This window comes from Enhydra lutris, unplaced genomic scaffold (assembly GCF_002288905.1).
Source record: "Enhydra lutris kenyoni isolate GAN:26980312 unplaced genomic scaffold, ASM228890v2 scaffoldscaffold38, whole genome shotgun sequence".
Lineage (NCBI taxonomy): Eukaryota > Metazoa > Chordata > Mammalia > Carnivora > Mustelidae > Enhydra > Enhydra lutris.
In genome coordinates, this window is record NW_019154122.1 from 7,788,296 (window position 1) to 7,807,802 (window position 19,507).

Genomic DNA, 19,507 nt, shown 5'->3' on the forward strand with positions numbered 1-19,507 from the left:
TCAGTTTTTTGCAACACCACACCTGACGTGGAGTGGAAACCTGTCACTCCTTCATAACAAGCTACTTCCCGTGACCCCTTTAAGGGGGCATCACCTGGGCCAAGCTCCAGGGCCACCCCATTTCTTTCCTCTTTTAAATGTCCCTGCCCTGAGGCCAGAACCCTGCCTACAGCTAGGGCTTGTTAAACTCACCCTTGGTGGCTGAATGAGGAGAGGAAGGGAAGTTATGTGCCTGAGAAGGGAAGGAAGTCAGGGAGCAGGTGGATTAGGAGGTGAGGCACCTTATAGAAGGGAGTCTCCCCGTCACTTGTATCCCCCCATTTCTGCTTTCTCTCCTTCATTCAGGGTGGCAGAGATCTCCTAATCAACCCTCAGCCTGTAGATGGGGAAACTGAGGCCTGACACAGAGAAACGGGGACACCTCCCTTCACCGGGGTCTTGGGAAACAAGAAAAGGAGCCAATATTGACTCATGTTCCACCCTACACCAACACCAGGAGGAAAGGTGCTGTGATCATCCCCATTTTACAGACAGGGAAACCGAGGTCCAGAGGGCTGATGTGACTTGCCATCAGACACACAGTTTATGTCTGTAAAGCTGCAGGGCTGGCTAGTTCCAGGGGCAGGTACTTACCCATCACGCTACCCTGCCATCTGGGTAAATAGAGGGTGCCAACCCTTGTGGAGCTAGATCACGGCCCCACCCACCCCCCACCCCGGACCAGGGGACCTGCTCACATGACTGTCATTGAGGTCGTTGCTGGGTGAGTTCATGACCACGATGATCTCCAACCCCGTATCAAAGTGCCACCGCCTTGTGTCCGCGCGCTCCCGGCCTCTCTCCACACTAGAAGAGATGTAGATATCCACGCCGGGGGGTCCCATAGACCTCGAACATCTCTGTGCCCTCAGGTACCGACCTGGGAAGGACAAGAAGCCATGGGAAGTTCTAGAGGGATGCAATAACTCTTCAGATGCTTGAGCTTTGGCTCAAACTCTTGGTTCCTTCAGGAAGCCCTCCCTGACCACCCCAGTCCTCTCAGATCCCCACAGCAAGCTCCTGGGAGTGAAGCCTGGACCCCACACGAATGCATTCACCATCTCACATTCCCAGGTTCTGTGTTCATTAACACTTCCCTTGTGAGTTATTTTAACTCCCAACAAAGCCACAAGCTCTTTGAAAGTTAGGACCCAATGAAGTACTTTATAATCCCCCAGTGCCAAGCTGGGCACAAGGAGCTCAGGGGACACCAGCCAGCAAATGGACCCCAGTGCAATTCCAAGACCATGGCTTTAAGAGCAGTCTCCCCCTCAAGGTCCCAATGCATCCCTCTTTAGCGGGTGAGATGTCCTCTGGGTGTTCCCTAGGGAAGGGCAGTAAATCTTGTGGCGTGCCCACCATGTGCCAAGTGCCTTGTAGTTCCTGGCTCCTTTTATTCTTATAAGTCTACAAAGTGAGTGGTACCATCTCCAATGCAAAGGTTAGAAACTGAGGCTCAGAGAGATCAAGTACCAAGCCCAAGATCACACAGCATTGAATGGCACAGCCAGGTTTGCCTTGCGTCTCTGACACATAGCCCCTGCTTCTCCGTGGCGCTTCAGTGTCACCTGGGAAACTGGGCCAGATTCAGTCAAACAACCAGTCATTATTCGTACGGTTAAAAAGTCTATGTCATTTGGCCCTGGGACTGCATGTCCCCCACCCCACCTCCAGCTAGTCCGTAGTCCTGTTTGAAATCAGTCCTTTCACCCTCTGATTGTCTGTGGGGTGCCCGGGGCGCCCACTGTGCCCAGAGGCATTGCCAGACCGAGGCAGATATACCCACTGCTCTCCCCACTGCCCCAGAACCTTCCATCCCATCAGGGAGTTAAAAACAGCCCTGCCCGGGGCAGCCAGATGGGGCTTATGGCCAGGAAGTCAGTGGTCAGTGGAATCCCATGTAGGGACAGGCCACTGTGAGCCAGAGGGACCAGAAGGCTTCCTGGAGGAAGCAGCATACACATGTGCCTGGGGGATAACAGAAGCTGACATTTGTCGAACTCTGGTCATATGCTAGCCCGGTGCCAGGTTCTTAGGTCTATTACATCACGTAATCCTTTCAATAAACCTAGGAGACGCAGACTACCATTGTCTCCCATTTTACAGATAGGGAAACTGAGGTTAAGTAAACCGTCCAAAGTCATGGAGCTAGTAAGTGGCAAGGCCCAAGCCTTCTGGTTCCTGAATCCATATTCTCACCCACCACCTCCCCAAGAGTAATCACGATAACCCTAGCCCCCGAGGTCCCCATCCCCTGCACGCTCACCAGGGCAGGCCTGGCTGAGCCCTTCCAACACAGCATTCATTTCATCCTCACTGTGGCCCCGGGAGGAGGGATTATTACTCCCACTTACACCTGGGGAAACAGAGGCTCAGGACGAGCAAGAGACTTGCCCAAATTGGCACAGCCAGCGATTTGACTCCAGGCCCTTTCCCTTTCCCTGCCCCACTGGGAGGAGAGCAGACCTCCTTCAATACACCCTCTTCACTCCTCCACCAGTGGGATCCTGATACTTCTCAAAAGGCTTTTTTTAATAAATAAAGAAATAAGCCAAGCCCAAGCTCCACTTCATGAGGCGGGTCCCAGCCCAGTGCGTGGCCCTCCCAGGCGTCCTCGCCAGCGGGGCGGGGCCGGCACACCTGCTTCTCCTCCCAAGGAGGGCTGCTAGATTTAGCAAACAAAAATAGAGAACACCCAGTTGGACCCGGATTTCAGATAAACAACGAATAGTTGTTTTAGTCTAAGGACGTCCCATGCGATATTTGGGACAAGCTTACACTAAAAAAATATTAATTGATTATCTGAATTTCAAATTTAACTAGGCATCCTGGATTTTATCTGGCAACCCTATTCCCAAAGCCTGTAATTTCCAGGGCTGGTGGTACCCTCAGTCCTGTTGTGCCCTGGGTGTGGGAGCCAGGCCCATCATGGGACATAAAGAATCTGGACAGAGAAGCATGGGGGCACAGAGACAGAGAAAGACAGAGACAGAGAAAGACAAAGAGATGTAGAAAAACCCAGAGAGATGGAGAGCCAGAAAGACAGAGACACGTGGAGATAGACTGGGTATGAAGGGCCCGCCCACCCCAGCCCAGGCAGCACCCTCAGCCTCACTCCACTCCCTGAGTCACCGGGCCTCCAGCTTCCCAGGAGGCTTATAAACTTTTCATGAAACTTCCCCCAACCCCAAACTGCTGCTTGGACCCTGGGCGCCCGTGAGCTCGGGGTGAACAGCTTGATGATCCTTCTGGTATGGGACCCCACCCAGCTCCCCCGCCCCAGCCCCTGGGTTTGGGGTACCTCCCTGTACGAGGCACCAGGGATCCGATGAAGATTCTGCCAGGCCTGGGGGGAAGATGCTGAGAGCCCAGTGGTGCCAGGACCAGAGTCAAGAGTCAGATTCTAGACTGGGCTGGGTCGCACCTAAGCCAGGTGACCTTGAGAAATGACCCAGCCTCCCTACAAAGTGGAATGATGACACCCATTTTGTCAACCTCACGGGCAATTGCAAGGCTCAGATGAGATAATGGGAAAGTCTTGGAAAACCACCCATCTGAAATGGCGGAAGGGTGATAGTCAAGTAAATTATGAAATGGGAAATGAGTAGACAGAGGCAGGTTGAGAGGGTGGACTTGGGGGGGCTGGGGGCAGCTTCCTGGAGAGAGGCAGGGGAACCAAGGACAAGGAGGAGAAGCATCTGAGGGGAATTATTTTCACAGTGAAGGCTTAGGAGGTCAAGGGAAACTCAGGCTGTCGTGGGGAGCCAGTGAAAGTTCTTGATCAGGTGGGACAACACCTTGGAGCTGCGGTGAGGGGGTTAAGCCTGCGGGCGTGGGCAAGCTGGGTCCAAATCCCAGCCCTACCATCCACTAGGTATGTGACCTTGAGGGAGAGGCTTGGTCTCCCTCTGCCTCAGTGTCTCCGTCTACAAAGTAGAGATTAAAGGAGTCAGTGCATGTAAACGCTTGAGACAAGTGAAAGTTAAAGGCACCTGAACTCATGCCTTACTTTACTCCAGGGAAACTGAGGCCCAGAAGAGAAGGGACTAGAAGGTAGGGGTCCAGACTCCCCCAGTCCGGTGCTCACGCCCCATCAGGGAAGCTGTTAAGAAGATTAAAACGGTGGCTTCTGGGAGAAGAGCCTGCATCAGGTACAGGAGGGTCTGGATTTCCCATCTTGTGGAGGGCAGGGGAAGAAGCCAAAGGCTCAGCAGGACAAAATTTCCTCCAACCTGTCCACACCGAGCTGCCAGCGAGCTGCTCTAGACTGTGCCCCAGGCCCAGCCCAGCTTTCCCTCACTGAGGCTGTCCACACACGGGACGGGCTAAGGCCCTTCCCCGCACTGAGCAGCTCTGGCCAGCCCAGGGGCCCACCTGCAGGCCCTACAAGCCCAGTTGACAAAGGGGGAGGGGAAGCATGCTACTGTGACCAACAGATCTGTTTTGTCAGAAACGTGTATGTCGCGCAGTGTAGGACTTCCAGTGCGAAGACCTAGAAGGTCTTGGGCAAACCAGGACAGCTAGTCACCATCACGGTGACCAACCTCAGACCTATTTGTTGAAAATGCAGAGTCTAGACCCAGCTGTGCTGTTGGCAGGGTCCCCAGAACCTGTCCTTCAAGCCACACGATGCCCAGTGACGTCTGAGGACCATGGCTAAGGGTGGGCTGTCTCCCTGGGCAGCATGGGAAGGACTCAGGGTGAGCCCACCTCGTCCTAGGAATCAAGACAAGTCAGGTCTTCCTTTTTGCTCTATGTCACCCCTCAATGGTGAGGACAATGATGGTGACAATGGTGACAGAGGTATCCCCACAGCCACACACTGTCGGTCCTATTATCCCCACTGTACAGATGAGGGAACAAGGCCAGAGATGACAGGTGACTGGTCCAGAGTCACACAGCTGGTCGGTGATGGAGTTCTGACCCCCGCTCCTCTGCAAACCCTAACCCATCCTCCCCTTTCATGGGCTCAGGGTCTTGGCCTCTGGGAAAACGAAACCAGACATTTCAGAGCCAAAAAACTGATGGGAAAGGTCTTTGTGGCTGAAACAGACAGGTTGACGAGATGACCACCATGGTCCCCACTGACGTGGCCCACGGGGGCAGAGAACATCAAGGCCCAGACAGCTCGGGCTCTGGGTGACAGTACTCGTGGCCCCTCCCTGTTCAGCGAGGTTCCCAGGTCCCAAGTCCTCTGGCCTCATCATCACCAGGGTCAGAAGACCACGGCCCCTCCTTAGTCTCACATTCTTCCGCTGAGAAAATGTACCCCTGAGAAATGGTGGCCCCATGAACCCTTTTCCTAAAGCCCAGGTCACTGGGAGATTTGGCGATGCACCAGCCTCCCAGGGCCCTGCTCTGCCCAGGCAGGTCAGCACTCTCACACAGCACAAGCTGGGGAAAGCAGATGGAGAGCCACTTTGTCAAACCAGGGAGGGTGCTCAGACACCTCCATGAGCAAAGCGTGCAACCCAGTGTTCAATGTCAGCCTCATCAGGGCCCATGAGGGGAAACTGAGGCCCAAGAAGGCACAGAAAGTGGCTCAAGATGAGGTAGCAAAGGATGACTAAGCTAGGATTAAAATGCAGGAATCCTGCCCCCCAGATGCCCTCTGCCTTTTCACTCCATTGACCTGTCTCTGCTGAGCAAGAGGGGACAGGAGTTGTTAGCTTGTCTAACCAGAGCAGTGGTTTTCAACCCTGGCTACAAATTTGTCCCCAGGGGGGCACCTGGGTGGCTCAGTGGGTTAAAGTCTCTGCCTTCAGCTCGGGTCATGATCCCAGGGTTCTGGGATCGAGCCCCACATGGGGCTCTCTGCTCAGCAGGGAGCCTGCTTCCCTCCCTCTCTCTGCCTGCCTCTCTGCCTACTTGTGGTCTCTGTCTGTCAAATAAATAAATAAAATCTTTAAAAAAAATTTGGGGGCCGCCTGGGTGGCTCAGTGGGTTAAAGCCTCTGCTTTTGGCTCAGGTCATGATCCCAGAATCCTGGGATCGAGCCCCGCATCGGGCTCTCTGCTCAGTAGGGAGCCTGCTTCCTCCTCTCTCTCTGACTGCCTCTCTGCCTACTTGTGATCTTTGTCTGTCAAATAAATAAATAAAATCTTTAAAAAAAAAATTTGTCCCCAGGGAGGTTCAGCACACCTGTGTATCTCCCTCCCTTCCCTTTCCCCCTAGAAATCTCTGCTCAGGAAACCAAAACCCCCTTAACAAGTCAGGGTCATCTCCCACTCAACGGAAGGCAAGAAGACAGGGTTCAGTCCATTGCCACAGACAGAGTACCCCAATGGTCTTGCCTGCGCTCATCCTTCAAGGTTCTGGTTGGGGCCCTTCCTCCAGAAAACCTGCCCTGACTGCTTGGCTTATGTTCATTTCTCTTTTCTCATTTCCTCCTCCTCCCAGTAGGGTTTAGAGGTTGTACCCATCTTGTGGATGGCAGGTGTGGAGACACTTGAGGCTGTCCACTGTCCGAAGGGCTGGGCAGAGCCTTAAAATGATGATGAAGAAGAAGGAGGAGGAGGAGGAGAAGGGGGAGGAGGAGGAGAAGGAGAAGAAGTCGAGGAAGGAGAAAAAGAAGGAGGAGGGAGGGGAAGAGGGAGGGGGAGGAGGAGGAGGAGGACGGGAAGGTGGTGGTAATGGAGGAGGTGGTGGCAGTCACCATAATAGACTACCCACCATGGGCCTGGCATCACCTATGGGCTCCACACACACAGTCTCATTCAATCCTCCCCAGAGTCCTCTGAAGTGAAGGTCAACGTGTTTGGGTTGCAGCCTGGCTCCCCCACTCCTCACAGGCTGTGTGACATGCGGCGAGTTACTCAACCTCTCTGTGGCTCTTTTTCCTCATCTATAGGACAGGGATGATGATAGTCCCCCCTCGTGGAATTGAGAGAATTCGTTACTAAACACCAAGCACTTCGGGCAGCGCCTGGTACGGAGTCGTCTCTAAGTATCATCGCTGACAGGACCATGTCCATCCTACAGGTGAAGAAACAGACTCCGAGAAGTTAAGTGACTTTCCCGAAGTCAGACAGCTGCTAAGTCATTGCAGAGCCAGGACTGAGCCAGCACACCCACTGTCCTTTCCCTCCTTGGCCCGCCGTGTGAGCATCAGGATTGCGGTGACATCTCCAAGCTGGGAGGGACTATAGAGCTGACCCAGTCCCTCTCCCCTAGCAAGACAGGAATCCTTCCACCAAGCGTTAGGTGGTCCAGCCTCTCATAGGACTCTGAAGGGACAGGATTTTCAGAGAGCAGGGACCACGCCTCCTTGTTCACCGCTGTGTCCCCGTGCCCGGCCCATGCTAGACCTCAAAGAAATACTTGATGAATGTGTGAATGAATGGACCAGCAGCTCTCACTCTCCTCCAAGATGGTCTGGTCACAGCAGTCCAAGAATCCTTCATCTGAGGGTGCCTGAGGCTCTGCTGTGCACCCTGTGGCTGTCCCCCCCCAGTCTCCTCTGAGAACCCCAACACGGCCCATCCATTCTCATACCCGCAAGACACTGCTGCCTTTGCCTCTGGTGGCCCCAATTCGTCCTCCATCGTCTAAGGAAGCTCTGCAGGGGAGGAGCTGGCCCTGAGCCTCCTGGGCAGGTCAAACTAGAGGCACATCTGCCCAACGGGCATGAGGCAGCCAACACAGGTGAGTCACGGCCATGGGCACGCAGTGCTACAGGAGGGGGTGGCGCCAAACACCTTCCTCCCTTGTCACTCCTCTTGGTACAGCCTCTGTGGCTGTCCCCTCCTCCAAATCCCCTTCCTACTTCTCACTGTCCACCCACCATCAGCCAGGCTTTAGCTCCCCATGCCTAGCTTGGCCAGGTCTGCTCCAGACTTGGTTCCCTCCCATAACCAGCCCCTCACCCCTTCTCATCTAACCCTCTGGGGCCAACCCCATCTCTGCTTCCAACTAAGTTCGCTCCAATTTTTTAAAGTCTTAGTCTGGGTTACTGGCTCTCAACTGGGTGTGATTCCCCCCACCCCTTACAGGGCACAACTGGCAATGTCTGGAGACATTTTTGGCGGTCACTAGTGGGTGTGTGCCATGGGCATCTGGTCCGTAGAAGTAGAGGGCACTGCTCAGCATCTCCCAGTGCATAGGACACCCTCTGCAGCTGGGAATTATCGTATCAGTACTGCTGAGGTTTCAAAACCTGGTCTGAGGAGAGGGTACAAGACCAGTGACAAGGGAAGGGTGACACAGTTCTGCCTTCTCTCTTCCCCGTCCCCTTCCTCCCTGCATCCTCAGCTCAGCCTTGGAGCTGGGACCCCTGGAGTCTCCCCAAAAAGCTATGTAGCCAGCTCCCCAGTGGTTCCCAGAGCCCAGTTCCTAAAACCCTGCCCAAACTCTCCTTTTCTTCCTGGGAGAGAGAGAACGTGGGGTCTTACCTCCAGCCACTGGCTTTAAGGACATGGCCAGGGCACACAATAGGGCCATATCAGGTGGGCTCTGAATGGCTGGAGGAAACCAGATTCTTCCTCTTCAAGTGGCACACAGCTAAAATCATAAGACACTTGACCATGAATGGGTTTGAATCTTGGCACTGACACTTAGTGACTGTGTGACCTGAGCAAATGGCTTGCCCTCTCTGTGCCAGTTTCCTCATCCATCAAATGAGATGAAGCTGACAACAAACTTAGCTCAGAAGTTGTTGTGAGGTTAAACTGAAGCGTTTAAGTTCACGGATTAAATTCAAGGAGATTGCCACGCCTCGAACAGTGTCTGGCACACAGGAAGTGCTACATAAGCATAAATGATTTCTAAAGAAATGACTGATGCTCTTCGCAGAGCTCATAAGCTGGGGACCGTGGCTGGGGTACATACCTCTTCCTGTGTACCCAGCCTACAGGGTCCTCCACTGTGCCCAAACCCCCATGACACCAGCACCCTCCAAGGCCCTGGACTAGAGCTCAACCACTGCAAGTCCCCTGACTTGGGGGAGCCAGGCCTGCGCCCCGAGGAAGCCCTGCACAGCTTGCGGGAAGAGACCAAGGGGTTCAGCACCAACGGCCCGCAGACCCCCAGGCCTCTGGCTCTTACCCATAAATGTCCACGAGGGTCTCCACGCCAGCCACACACACGGCGCTAGTGGGATGCTCCAGGGACACACGCACGATTCTCTGCAGTGACATGCTGGCCTTGGGACTGGGCCTGGGCCACCAAACCCAACACGGCCCCACAGATCCCTTGACTGTGGTTTAAAGGACACCGGCCCCGCCTCTTCAGCCCGGGGTGCTAGCTCATTGGTTCCAGTTCTGGAAGCCCAGCCCCTTCCCAGAGCCGGGAGCTCAGAATTGGCCGGAAGGAACCCATCATTTGCATATGAACCTGTTGCTCCGCCCCCAGCATGGAGGGAGTCAGGTTCTCCCTCGAAGGGAGCAAGTCCCCACAGGTATCTGGCTGGGCCACGAGGGCTTTGAGAGGTGGAGGAGGCAAAGATGTGGGTTATTGATCTGGGCGCCTCCTTCCCTTTCCACACTCCTCCTCACCCCCTTTCCTGCATTTTCAGAGATGATCTGGTTTGGTGGGGAGCTTCTCTACCCTGCTGAAGGAGCAGGTGAAAATGCAGATTTCCAGGCCCCGCCTCCAGTCTGACGCGCCGGGAAGGGGGTACCGCCTGGCATGTGGATTTTTTTTTTTTTTTAATAAGCACCCCAGAGCATTTTGAGAAACTTTGAGAAACAGCAGACTTTTTCCTAAGAGCATGGAGTGTAGAAGCAGGACTGGATTCAGCCCTGCCTCAACCACATCCTGCTGCGCGGAGTGGGCGAGTCACATCATTGCTGTGTCCCTCACGTGTCGCTTCTGAAAATGCTGTTGCAGGGCTTCCATGGGACGACGTGGGCAGAGTTGTAGTGTGGAGCTCGGCATTATTTTATTACTGGCGTTGTTATTATTTTCACATGCCAAAGGCCTGTGGAAGGGGCGGGTGGTGCGATTTAAACCCTTTCCAGCTAGAAAGAGCTTAGAACATCAGGGCAGGAAGGCTCACTTGTCAGGTGGGGAAACTGAGGCCAGAGGGGGTATTCAGCCACCTGAAGCAGCAAGGGCTCTGGGGAGAGGGGTCTTGGGTTCAGATCCCGACTCCGCCATGCACCAGCTACATGACCTTTGGTGGTTACGTTCCCTCTCTCCGACCCTTGGTTTCCTCACCTGTAGAAAATGTGGCTCATCACCACCTGGGCAGAGATAATGGCGGGGACACGCCCTACCCAGCCAGGCTCTAAAGATGCTGGATAGATGAAGCTTCCTCCCTTCTCTCTAGCGATGCTGCCAGTCTGAGGCAAGGGAGGGACCGGGACCTGCTCCCCAGAGTTCCCAGTGGGTGAACTCCAGCAGTTCAAGGATCTCGGCGGGTCTCCAAGGCTGATGCCCTTCTCTCCCAGAGTCTGGGAAGGATGTTCTCAAGAAGAGCCGCTGGGCTGCTAGATTCAAAGACAGCTTTACTTTTTTTGGCTGGAAAATGGTGTGATGGCTGACTCAGCTCTGGGTAAGAGTCAGGGCTCAGAAGGAAGTCCAAACTATCTCCCTACCTGCTTATGAACACAGCAGGGGAATCGGTGCAGAAAGTAAGGGCTTCCCTTGGGCACCGGCCCACTGTGCTGGGGCAGGACCTGCTTCCGACTTAGAGCCCTGTAATCTCCCTTTGGAAGTAGAGCCAGGCCTTCGCCTCTACCCGGTTGATACCAGCTGGTAGAAATATATCCGCGGTTCGTTCAGACTAAAGTGTCAATGACTGATGGGCAGCAACGTTTTGCCTTTTAGTCCACAAGATAGAATAAAGTGAGTGAGTGAGTGAGCATCAAAGGGGGCCACCTGAGGCAGCAGCCTGTGCATAGGGTGAGAGGGGTGATATTTTCAGGCTCCTGAAACCAGAACACTGAGGCTGGGTAACCCAGTCACTTTAGAGGCAGGAAGGAAAGGGGATCACAGCGGCCTTTGGCCCTGGGCACCAGTCCCACTGAAGAGTCTCCTGCCTCTGCCAGTAGGGCCCAGCCCACCTGCATCTGAGAGATGGAAGAGAGAGATAGCCCAGGGAAGGAAGAGTTAGGACCCACCTCTCCTCTGATACCCATCTCAGCAGGGCAGTTGGCCTCAGAGCCATGGGCTGGTGCCAGTCATCCCGCTGAATCAGCCTGCCTGCCTGGCACCGGCCCTGGGGGCTCTCTCAGCCAGGAAGGAGCTGCCCACGGCCCGCAGTTGAGCCAAGGAGCTGGGGCATGGTGGGTGGAACGGGAAGGAAGGTTCTCCCCTGCCTCCTTCCCTCCTCCCTGCAGCCCAACGAATAGAAACTAAGGAGGCAGCCACTTGAAGAAATGCATATTGACATTTTTATTAATCACGTAGGAGATGATTGGTCACCGGAACATCCTCAGTGGGGGTCATCAGGGCCCTCGGACAACTCTAGCATTAATTCCAGAGCTTCCCACACTCAGGGTAGCTTGAGAAGGCCTGCTCCCCATCCTCCCGATCCCTCCGTAATGCCCATTCCCCTCCACCCACAGCCTTTCCCTGGGGAATCTCAACCCTGGCTGCTCGCCCTTGGTCCCGAAGAGCTTCCCTTCTCTCCTTGGCTCAGTCTAGGCTGCGTCATGGTTATGAGCAGAAAGTGCAAAGGTTCGACCAGAGGCTTCCAAATGGGGTCCCCAGAATCTTCTGGAAGGGGAGAACCCGGGTACACCACCCCTGACATCTTAAACCAGAGCAGTTCTGTTTCATCCGCTTCATATGTCCGGTTTCCATGGAAGTTTCTGGTTGCTAAGTGTTCTATGGCTCACAGAGTTTAACAGTGGCTGGCTAGCCTGGTCTTGGTCTTAACAGGGGCCACTGAAAACCCCGCTGGTGGAGGCCCGGGGCTGAGAGCCCCTGGCAATGGTGGGGAGGGGGCAGGCTGGCTCCCTTGTGCCTGCGCCTGCCTGGGGCAGGGGCCACCGCTTGCCCGGCACTGGCCAAGCCTGCCTGCCTGTGCACATCCCGGTGACCTCACCGGGGACCAGCCTCTTAACCAACCCCCACCCCCGTGGCAGTTCTCTTGCCCTCTTTGGGGGGCATGGGGGCGGATATAGGCCTGCTATGGGGTTGACTCCACAGCGGAAACCCAGGCTACGTGCAGGGTCTCCGAGCTGCTGAGAGAGACGGGGCGAGCCTTCCCTCCCACTGCCTGCGGGACCAAGGGGAATAATTAAAGACAATTAAAGGAAATTAAACCCCACCTTCAGAGATAACCTAATGGCCCCCCACCCTCTCTTAACATCGGGGCCCCTGCCCCCTGTGACATCTGGAACGGTCAGCACCCCCCGTTTTGCATCCAGAGTCCAAAATCCGAAGTGGGGACCAGGCCCCGCGGCTCATCCTCAGGCGTCGGCCTCCTCTGCCACCCTGGCCTCCTGCCAGCTTGCCTCTGTGTGTCCCCTGAGGCCTCTCTCCAGCCTCACAGTGTTTGGGGGCCGGAAGCAGCCAGCACTCGTAATTAAAGGCTTTCTAACCAGGTAACAAGCACCCTTCTAAGGACAGAGTCAGGTATTAAAGGGGTTTTGTTGCCTTTTCTTTTTTAAACAGGCCCTCAGATGCCGGGTTTTCCTGTCCTTATTTGTCTCTATAAACATGGCTGAGAGATCCCAGGAGGTCCCAGGACAGCTGGTAGAGAAAAGACGGTGTCTCACCTCCCTGCTCCTGCTCGTACAAGAACCACGGATGCCTGCGGCCCAGGCCCCCACCCCAGAGCCCAGGCCCTCTGGGACCCCTTCCTGGTGCCGACACGAGAGGAACAGCAGAACGGATGGGGAGCTACTTAGAGTGACCAGGCACAGCCGGCTGTGAACACATTAAGGCCATTGCTCTTTTCTAGAACCTCTAGGAGTGGTAGATCAGGAAGGCGGAGAGAGGAATGAGGACAGTCCTCCCTGGGCCGGGGAGGCCCCTCCAGAGGGAGGTGTGTGTGTGTGTGGTGTCCACGGTCATATCCCCATATCCCCGGGCCCGCGGTGGCCAGCACGTTTGCAAGCACTCGGGAAGAAGCGCCACGGGCTCCCCTCAGAGGCCGGAGGCTGGGTGGAGGGTCTTCGCCGTCACCCTGGCGTGGCTCCCTGGCAGGTGGGCGGAGGGGATGGCGGGCGGAGGCAGGCTCAGGGCACCATGTGCCACCACTTGAAGGAGAAGGGCTGCCGGCGCACGTTGGTGCCGCAGTGGATCTCCCCAAGCAGCTCGTGGTAGGACAGATAGTCGTCGATGAAGGTGCAGTGCAGGCCCAGCGGCTCCAGCAGGGCGCGTACCTTCTCCTCCAGGCAGCAGCGGCCGTTGATGATGGGTCCGAAGGGCTTGGGGATGCCCAGGTGCTTGCCTAAGACCACCATATTGACCTGCAGAAGAGAGAAGACGAGGGAAGCCTTGCTACCAGGGGACGCCCCCCACATGGGGCCCCGTCCCCAGGTCCATCCCATTCTCATCAGCATCCCTGGGCCGCTAGGACAGGCGCTTGCGCAAAAACTAGGGTCAATGGAAAGAAGAAACGGATTCGTGTTTGGAAGAGAAGATTAATACCAAGTAGGGCTGCCAAGGACATCCGTGATGCCTTTATGTGAATGACACTATTCCTCCAATACTTCCTCTCAAAATATCGTCAGATTCTAACAGTTTAGTTAGAGCAAGCCTTCACCATCATCGGCCAGAAACTTTGTACAACAAATATCTATGAGGTCCACGGTGTGAATGTCCTTCTGGTGTGGTGTCCTTGTGCAGTGCACAGCTTGCTCAACTCTCCCTGGAAGCCCTGATAAGTGTTATGGTTTTTTGAACATCCCCTGTGTGCCAGATACGGCATCACTAAACCTCACAGCCTCCCTCTGAGTCAGTGGCTGGGGAAGGTTAAGTAACATAATCCAGGCCACACAATCAGAGAACGGAGAGATGAGGGCGCTTGGGTAGCTCTGCCGGTTAAGCATCTGCCTCCGACTCAGGTCATGATCCCAGGGTCACAGGACTGAGTCCCGCATTGGGCTCCCTGCTCCTCGGGGAGTCTGCTTCTCCCTCTGTCTCTCTCTGTCTCTTATGAATAAATTTTTTTAAAAATCTTTTAAAAAAAGAGAACAGAGAGACTAAAATTTATGTGGATGTAACTCACGCCCAAACTCATGCTCTTTATCTTCTGCCAGAGTTGGTAGCACTGTGGCTGGCTGGGGGGCTGAAGAGTCAGGGCAAGGGGCTAGAGCCCCTGGTGGCTTCTCAGTCTCCAGGGGCACTTCCGCTTCCCTGGCTGAGGGCCCTAACCCTGGGGAAGGGAAACTTTCCTAGGACAGGGTATGGAAAGGTCTCAGAGAAAACCTCGGCCCCATACTGATGGCCAGAGGAGCTGCCCTTGGTGTTCCAATGGGACTCTTTGGGGACCTGCTGTCCAGAGGCTGGTGCTGGGTCATCTCAGCATGGGATGGACCACCCCGGACTCTGCGCTCTCACATTTTCCCTGCCATGGCCCCTTGGCCTCAAGTCTACCCTGCAGGGCCATCCGCAGCTGGGAATAGTATGAAGCTGGAGGGTCCTCTGGGGTCCATCCCATGGCCTTGGCCCTGAGCTACCCCATTGCCCACGAATGGGCCAGAATATGCCAGGTGGAAGTGAGGCAAGTAAAGGGACAAAGAGCCTGGAGAGGAGATGAGAATTCAGGAGACTGAAGGCTCCTCGCTTGCTGGGTGACCTTAGGCAAGTCAACCACTCAGCTCGGAGGGCCCGTTTCCCCATCCGACCCATGAGGGGGTTCAGTGAGCATTCCCTACGGGGCTCTTCCAGTGTGGACATACTGGGATCGTTTAGCAGGGTCTGGACCATAGTTTAGGGATTCTCACAGAGGGGTGTGTGTTGGGGTGGGGGCTCCCAAAAGAGGGCTGGCCAAGGTCATGGGCTGTGTCCCAGGCTCTCCCCCAACCTCAGCCAGAACCAGAACCTGGGTGTCCCTTAGTGTCTCCCTGACCAATATGGCGGCCACATGCAGCCACAAACAGCTGTTGGAAATTAAGTAAAAGCATAAATTTCATTCCTCAGCCACACTAGCTATATTTTAAGTGCTCAGTGGCTTGGTGGCTCCCACGTTGTGTTGTGTAGACACAGAACTTTTCCATTACCTGAGAAAGTTCTAACACACAACACTGCCTTAGTTCTCAACCAGGGTGATTTTGCCCCCAGGACATTCCGGTTGTCACAGCAAGGGGAGTGCTACTTACTGGTATCTCATGGGCAGGGGACAGGGACGCTGCAGCCATCCCATGAGGCACAGAACAGCCCCCACAACAAAGAATTTGGGCCCAAACATCAGGAGAGCCAAGGTCATGAAGCCCTGCCTTAGAGGTCTCTGCTAGGACCTCACAGTGAGGATGTAGGAGTGAGAACACATCCCGGCAAGGAAGCCCCGCCCCACATACGTGCCTCCAGGCAGGCCCTCGGGATTCACTCCCACCCCTTGGCTTGTCCAGTGACAAGGACTAGAGCGAAAGGCCCCGGGCTGAAGAAGGAGGGTCTCCTGTACTGGGGAGCCCAAGCCGCCAACACCCTGACATCCTTTCCCAAGGTGTTAATGGGGTAGCCGGTGCTGTGCTGATAGCATCACCGGGCCCCTCCCAGAGGCCACACCGGTGAGATCACACCTGGGCATCTGCTTGTCAGCTGCTGACTTAATGACAGCGGGGAGGCAGCCACCTTGGGCCCGCCTGCTCGCCTGGGGAGCTGCACTGGGGAGCAGCCTGTAGGGGGCCACGGTGCAGGGCAGAGCCAGCAGCTGAGGCCCAGGAAAGGACGCCTGAAACACTGGAACCAAAAGATGCTTCCTTTTTCCACTTGGGAGAAAAAAAACGCCCTTTGCTCAGGGCTGGCCCATGCATGGAAGGAGGTTCAGCCGCACCCCGGCCCGCATCCACGAGATGCCCATAGCTCCCCCATCCCCGTAGCAATGAGAAAATGACCTTGGGGGCAAATTTGCCCTGGTTGACAGCCACCGATGGAGATGCTTTGCACGAAAAGCAAACATACGCAGGAGAGGTCCACAAGCCGCCCACCCGCCCCAGTCTCTGCCCAGCGGCCCTCGGATGACAGGAAGTGCTTCTCCTCTGGAGCCCCAAATGACACCCCTCTGGGCCCTGTCGGGCCCCAGGGAAAGGAAATGACCTTCTGCGCTCTCACCATGTCAGGGAAGAAGGCTTCTGCATAGGAGCCCTTCAGGGAGAAGAGCTGGGGGATATCGATGATGTCCCGCTCAGTCAGGCCCAGCTCCCGCTTCAGCACCTCTCGGTTCCAGTCGATGCATTTCTGGGGGCAGGGGGAGAGGCAGCGGGCACCCAGGGAGCCGGGGAGGCTCTAACACTTGCTGAATGCCAACTGCGTGTCAGGCCCAGCGCACGGCGCTGGGCACACCTTCACTCCTCCAATCCTCCCAACAGCTATGGGCCCCTGCCACTCCCAGATAGAGAAACTGAGTCTCCAAGGACCTGCCCAAGGGCACAGAGCTAGGACACAGCAGAGCTGGGATGTGGACCCAGGCAGTTTTGGTTCCGAAAGTGCCTGCTGCTACACCACACTGCCCCAGGTGCAGCGTGAGCCGTACCCCTGTGCATCTCAGCAGTGAGGGAGAGAGTGCCAGGCTCCGCTCAGGAGAAGGGAAGGGCCTCCTCCATTTACTGAGCACAGCTGCCACGAGGTCCTGCACCTTGCACTTGGCTGGCATTAGCCCCGCCCCTCCCAGAGACCTCTTCCCGCCCTCACCCATTGTCCCTTTGACTCCCACCTGCCCCACCCCTCACCCCCACGGGGCCCCATTTCTCCACATTTCTCTCCTCTCACTCCGCTCCCCGGAACCTGGAATCTCATTTCCTCAGAGCAGAGCTAGATCTCCCTCATCAGACTGGAAGCTCCCTGAGGGACTGCTATGTCTCCTCCATCAGACCCTGGGTTTCCCACTGCAGAGGTCCTACCTTACCCACAGGTTTTGGCAGCCCTCAGGACAGGCTGAGCCCCTAATCCCCAGCCCAGCAATTCCTGGGGCTGCTTCTCCTGGGAACTGGGGGACCCCCAAGAACCCTCACCTGTACATAGAGACTGTCGCTCCTGAGACGACGGTCGGCCAGCATCTCATTAATGCTTCTATTCGCCTGGTAACTTAACCCTGAGAGAAAGAAGGTATGATGGGGGTTCAGGGCGGACTGCCCAGGGCCATCTCGGGCCTGGGGCTGTAGAATCCAGGCCAGGATTTTTCTCCTCCCTCAGGGCCAAGGGCTGAAGCTAGGACAGAGAATGTCAGACCCAGGAGACCCTGCAGGGCCCAGGCTCTGGCTGCAAGTGCTTCCCGGGGATGGAGCACAGGCTCCTGGGGAAGAGACTCCTGGCTCAGTGCTGTGTCATTAAGGTGCAGCTACCATTACTGAACACCCACCATGCCCTGGCACCCTCCTAAATTTGTGACTAATCTTTAAAACAATGCTAGAGGGATTAATTATCACCCCCAACTCAGAGCAGAGGAAACTGAGGCACTGAGCGGTTTGGAACACAAGCTTGATCTCCCAGCCCAGGATTTGAACCCAGGTCCTGAAGCTCTGCCACAACCCTTCCTGTGCTCCATTTCTCAGGTGGGAACACTGAGATCCATGGTGGGAAGGGGGAGGTGCTCAAGGGGGCCCAGCCAGATCCTTGGACAGTCTGTCAACTCCCAGAGGCAGGCTTACAGAGTGGCCCTGACCATGCACCTGGCTTCTCCCCCACTCCCCCACTCTTGAGCGAGCCCCAAAGCCCTGCCTCATCCTGGGGATAGCCCTGAACCAGGCACCCCTCCCAGGAAAGGGATAAGGGAAAGGATGCAAGATCAGCAGGGTGCACATTGTTTCCGGTGGCTTTCCTCTCCTGGGGTGTGGCCAGGAGCCACCCACTCTTACTACGGAGGTCACCCTCTGTGTGTGCCTGGGACAGTTCACTGGCCTCTTGGCTTCCATGCCTCGGCCCAATAAAGGGAGGACTGAGAGCCCTGCTCCCAGGGGAGGGTGTCAGAAGAATTAGTGATGTTCAGCTCTAAGCGGAGGGATCGGAGCAAGTCAAAGGCATAGCCACGAAAGGCATCCCCGGTGCCCAGGGCTGGCAGTGAGAGGGCAGGATCCCCACAGGGGGACTGGGCCATTGGCACTCACCATCAAACTGGGCGGCATCCCCATACCCCTCCTCTTCCTTCTCTTGGAACAGTCTGAGGCAAGCGCTAGGGCTCGCCAGGAGCAGCCGGAAACCCTAGCACAGAGGGAGGAAGAATGTCTCAGTGGATGGGGTCCCCCTAGGTGCAGGAGACCCTAAACTCAGGAAGGGCCTGAATTCAGAGGCCAGACCATGCAGGGGTGCCACCTACCAGCCACAAAGAACTCTCAGCGAGTCCCCTAATCCTCCAAGCTGGTTTGCACCCCCAAGCCTTTGTCCAAGACATTCTCTGCCTGGATGCCCTTATCAACCAGGGAACTCAGCCACTGGCCACTGGTCAGCCTTCCCTCCCAGGCTGCTCGCTCTCTGAGCAAGGGGCCCTCTCTGCAAGGCAGTGGAGCTGAGTGGTTAAGAGGCTGGTCCCGAGTCCTCTGTCTGGGTTTGAATCTTACCCTACAAGTAATTGCCCTTCTGAACCTCAGTTTTCCCATCCATAAGATGGGGACAATGATAATACTACCCACTTTATGGAATTGCTGGAAGATTAGATGACTTAAAACACATGCACACCATAGGTGCTCACTAAATGTTACCAGTTATCATTATCAGTGTCATCCCTGGGTTTAGACTGAGAAGTCTGGATCAGAGCAAATACCCAACAAGTGTGAGAATGAGTGTATGAGTGGTGGAGCCAACCAGCACCCTCCTGATCTGAGCTTGACCTCCTCCAGGAAGCCCCCCAGATGAACATCATCTTGTTCCCAAGGTGCCCTGACTCTGAGCTCCCTATGGACATAGGCAGTGAGCTGGTTCCAGGCAGCTTTGCCCCATCCATCTTTTTCCCATCAGGTTGGGGAGTGGGGGGTGGCTCAGGCAGGAGGAGAGGGGACGTACCTTTTGATCAGAGGTGGGCACAAAGCTCAGGAACTCATCCACGTGGCCCACGGAGAGCCAATCAGAGTAGAGCTCCACAGGTGCCTGCACCTGCTGGGCCTGCAGGAAGTCCCGGACCACCTTGGCCATCCGCCTCCCACCGGACCTGGCCCAGGAGGGAAAGAGTGGGGTCATTTCATGCCTACCATCCGCTGGCTCCCTGCAGGCACTCTCTGAGCCTCCCACCCCTGTCCAGGCCTCATAATGTCCCTCTGAACGGGTCTCCTTTCGTCCCCACTTCCTGGCTCCAGCTCCCAGGGTCTCCCCAGAACTCACTGTCCATCCTGACCGTCATCCCAGAGACTCCAGCCCTCCCATACACAAAGCATCCTCCCCAAGGCCAGGAAGGCCCTGCCAGCCCCTCCCCACTAAAAAGAGC

At 55.8% G+C, this 19,507-nt stretch overlaps 2 protein-coding genes across 2 annotated transcripts in view; both read right to left on the reverse strand.

Annotated features, from left to right (window-relative positions):
- LOC111154766 (peptidyl arginine deiminase 3) overlaps positions 1-9,188 on the reverse strand; it is a 28,455-nt gene extending 19,267 nt beyond the window's left edge. The window contains 3 exon segments of the mRNA XM_022514662.1: positions 738-875; positions 877-919; positions 9,082-9,188. Coding sequence (XP_022370370.1) covers positions 738-875; positions 877-919; positions 9,082-9,173 — 273 coding nt within the window. The 5' untranslated portion in view covers positions 9,174-9,188.
- A 3,100-nt stretch (positions 9,189-12,288) lies between these two features.
- Positions 12,289-19,507, reverse strand: part of LOC111154708 (peptidyl arginine deiminase 1) — a 41,012-nt gene continuing 33,793 nt past the window's right edge. The window contains exons 12-16 of the mRNA XM_022514561.1: positions 19,090-19,234; positions 18,198-18,291; positions 17,106-17,185; positions 16,207-16,332; positions 12,289-13,400 (exon numbers count right to left, since the gene is read on the reverse strand). Of these exons, the coding sequence (XP_022370269.1) occupies positions 13,167-13,400; positions 16,207-16,332; positions 17,106-17,185; positions 18,198-18,291; positions 19,090-19,234 (679 nt within the window). The 3' untranslated portion in view covers positions 12,289-13,166. The remainder of the gene's footprint in view (positions 13,401-16,206; positions 16,333-17,105; positions 17,186-18,197; positions 18,292-19,089; positions 19,235-19,507) is intronic.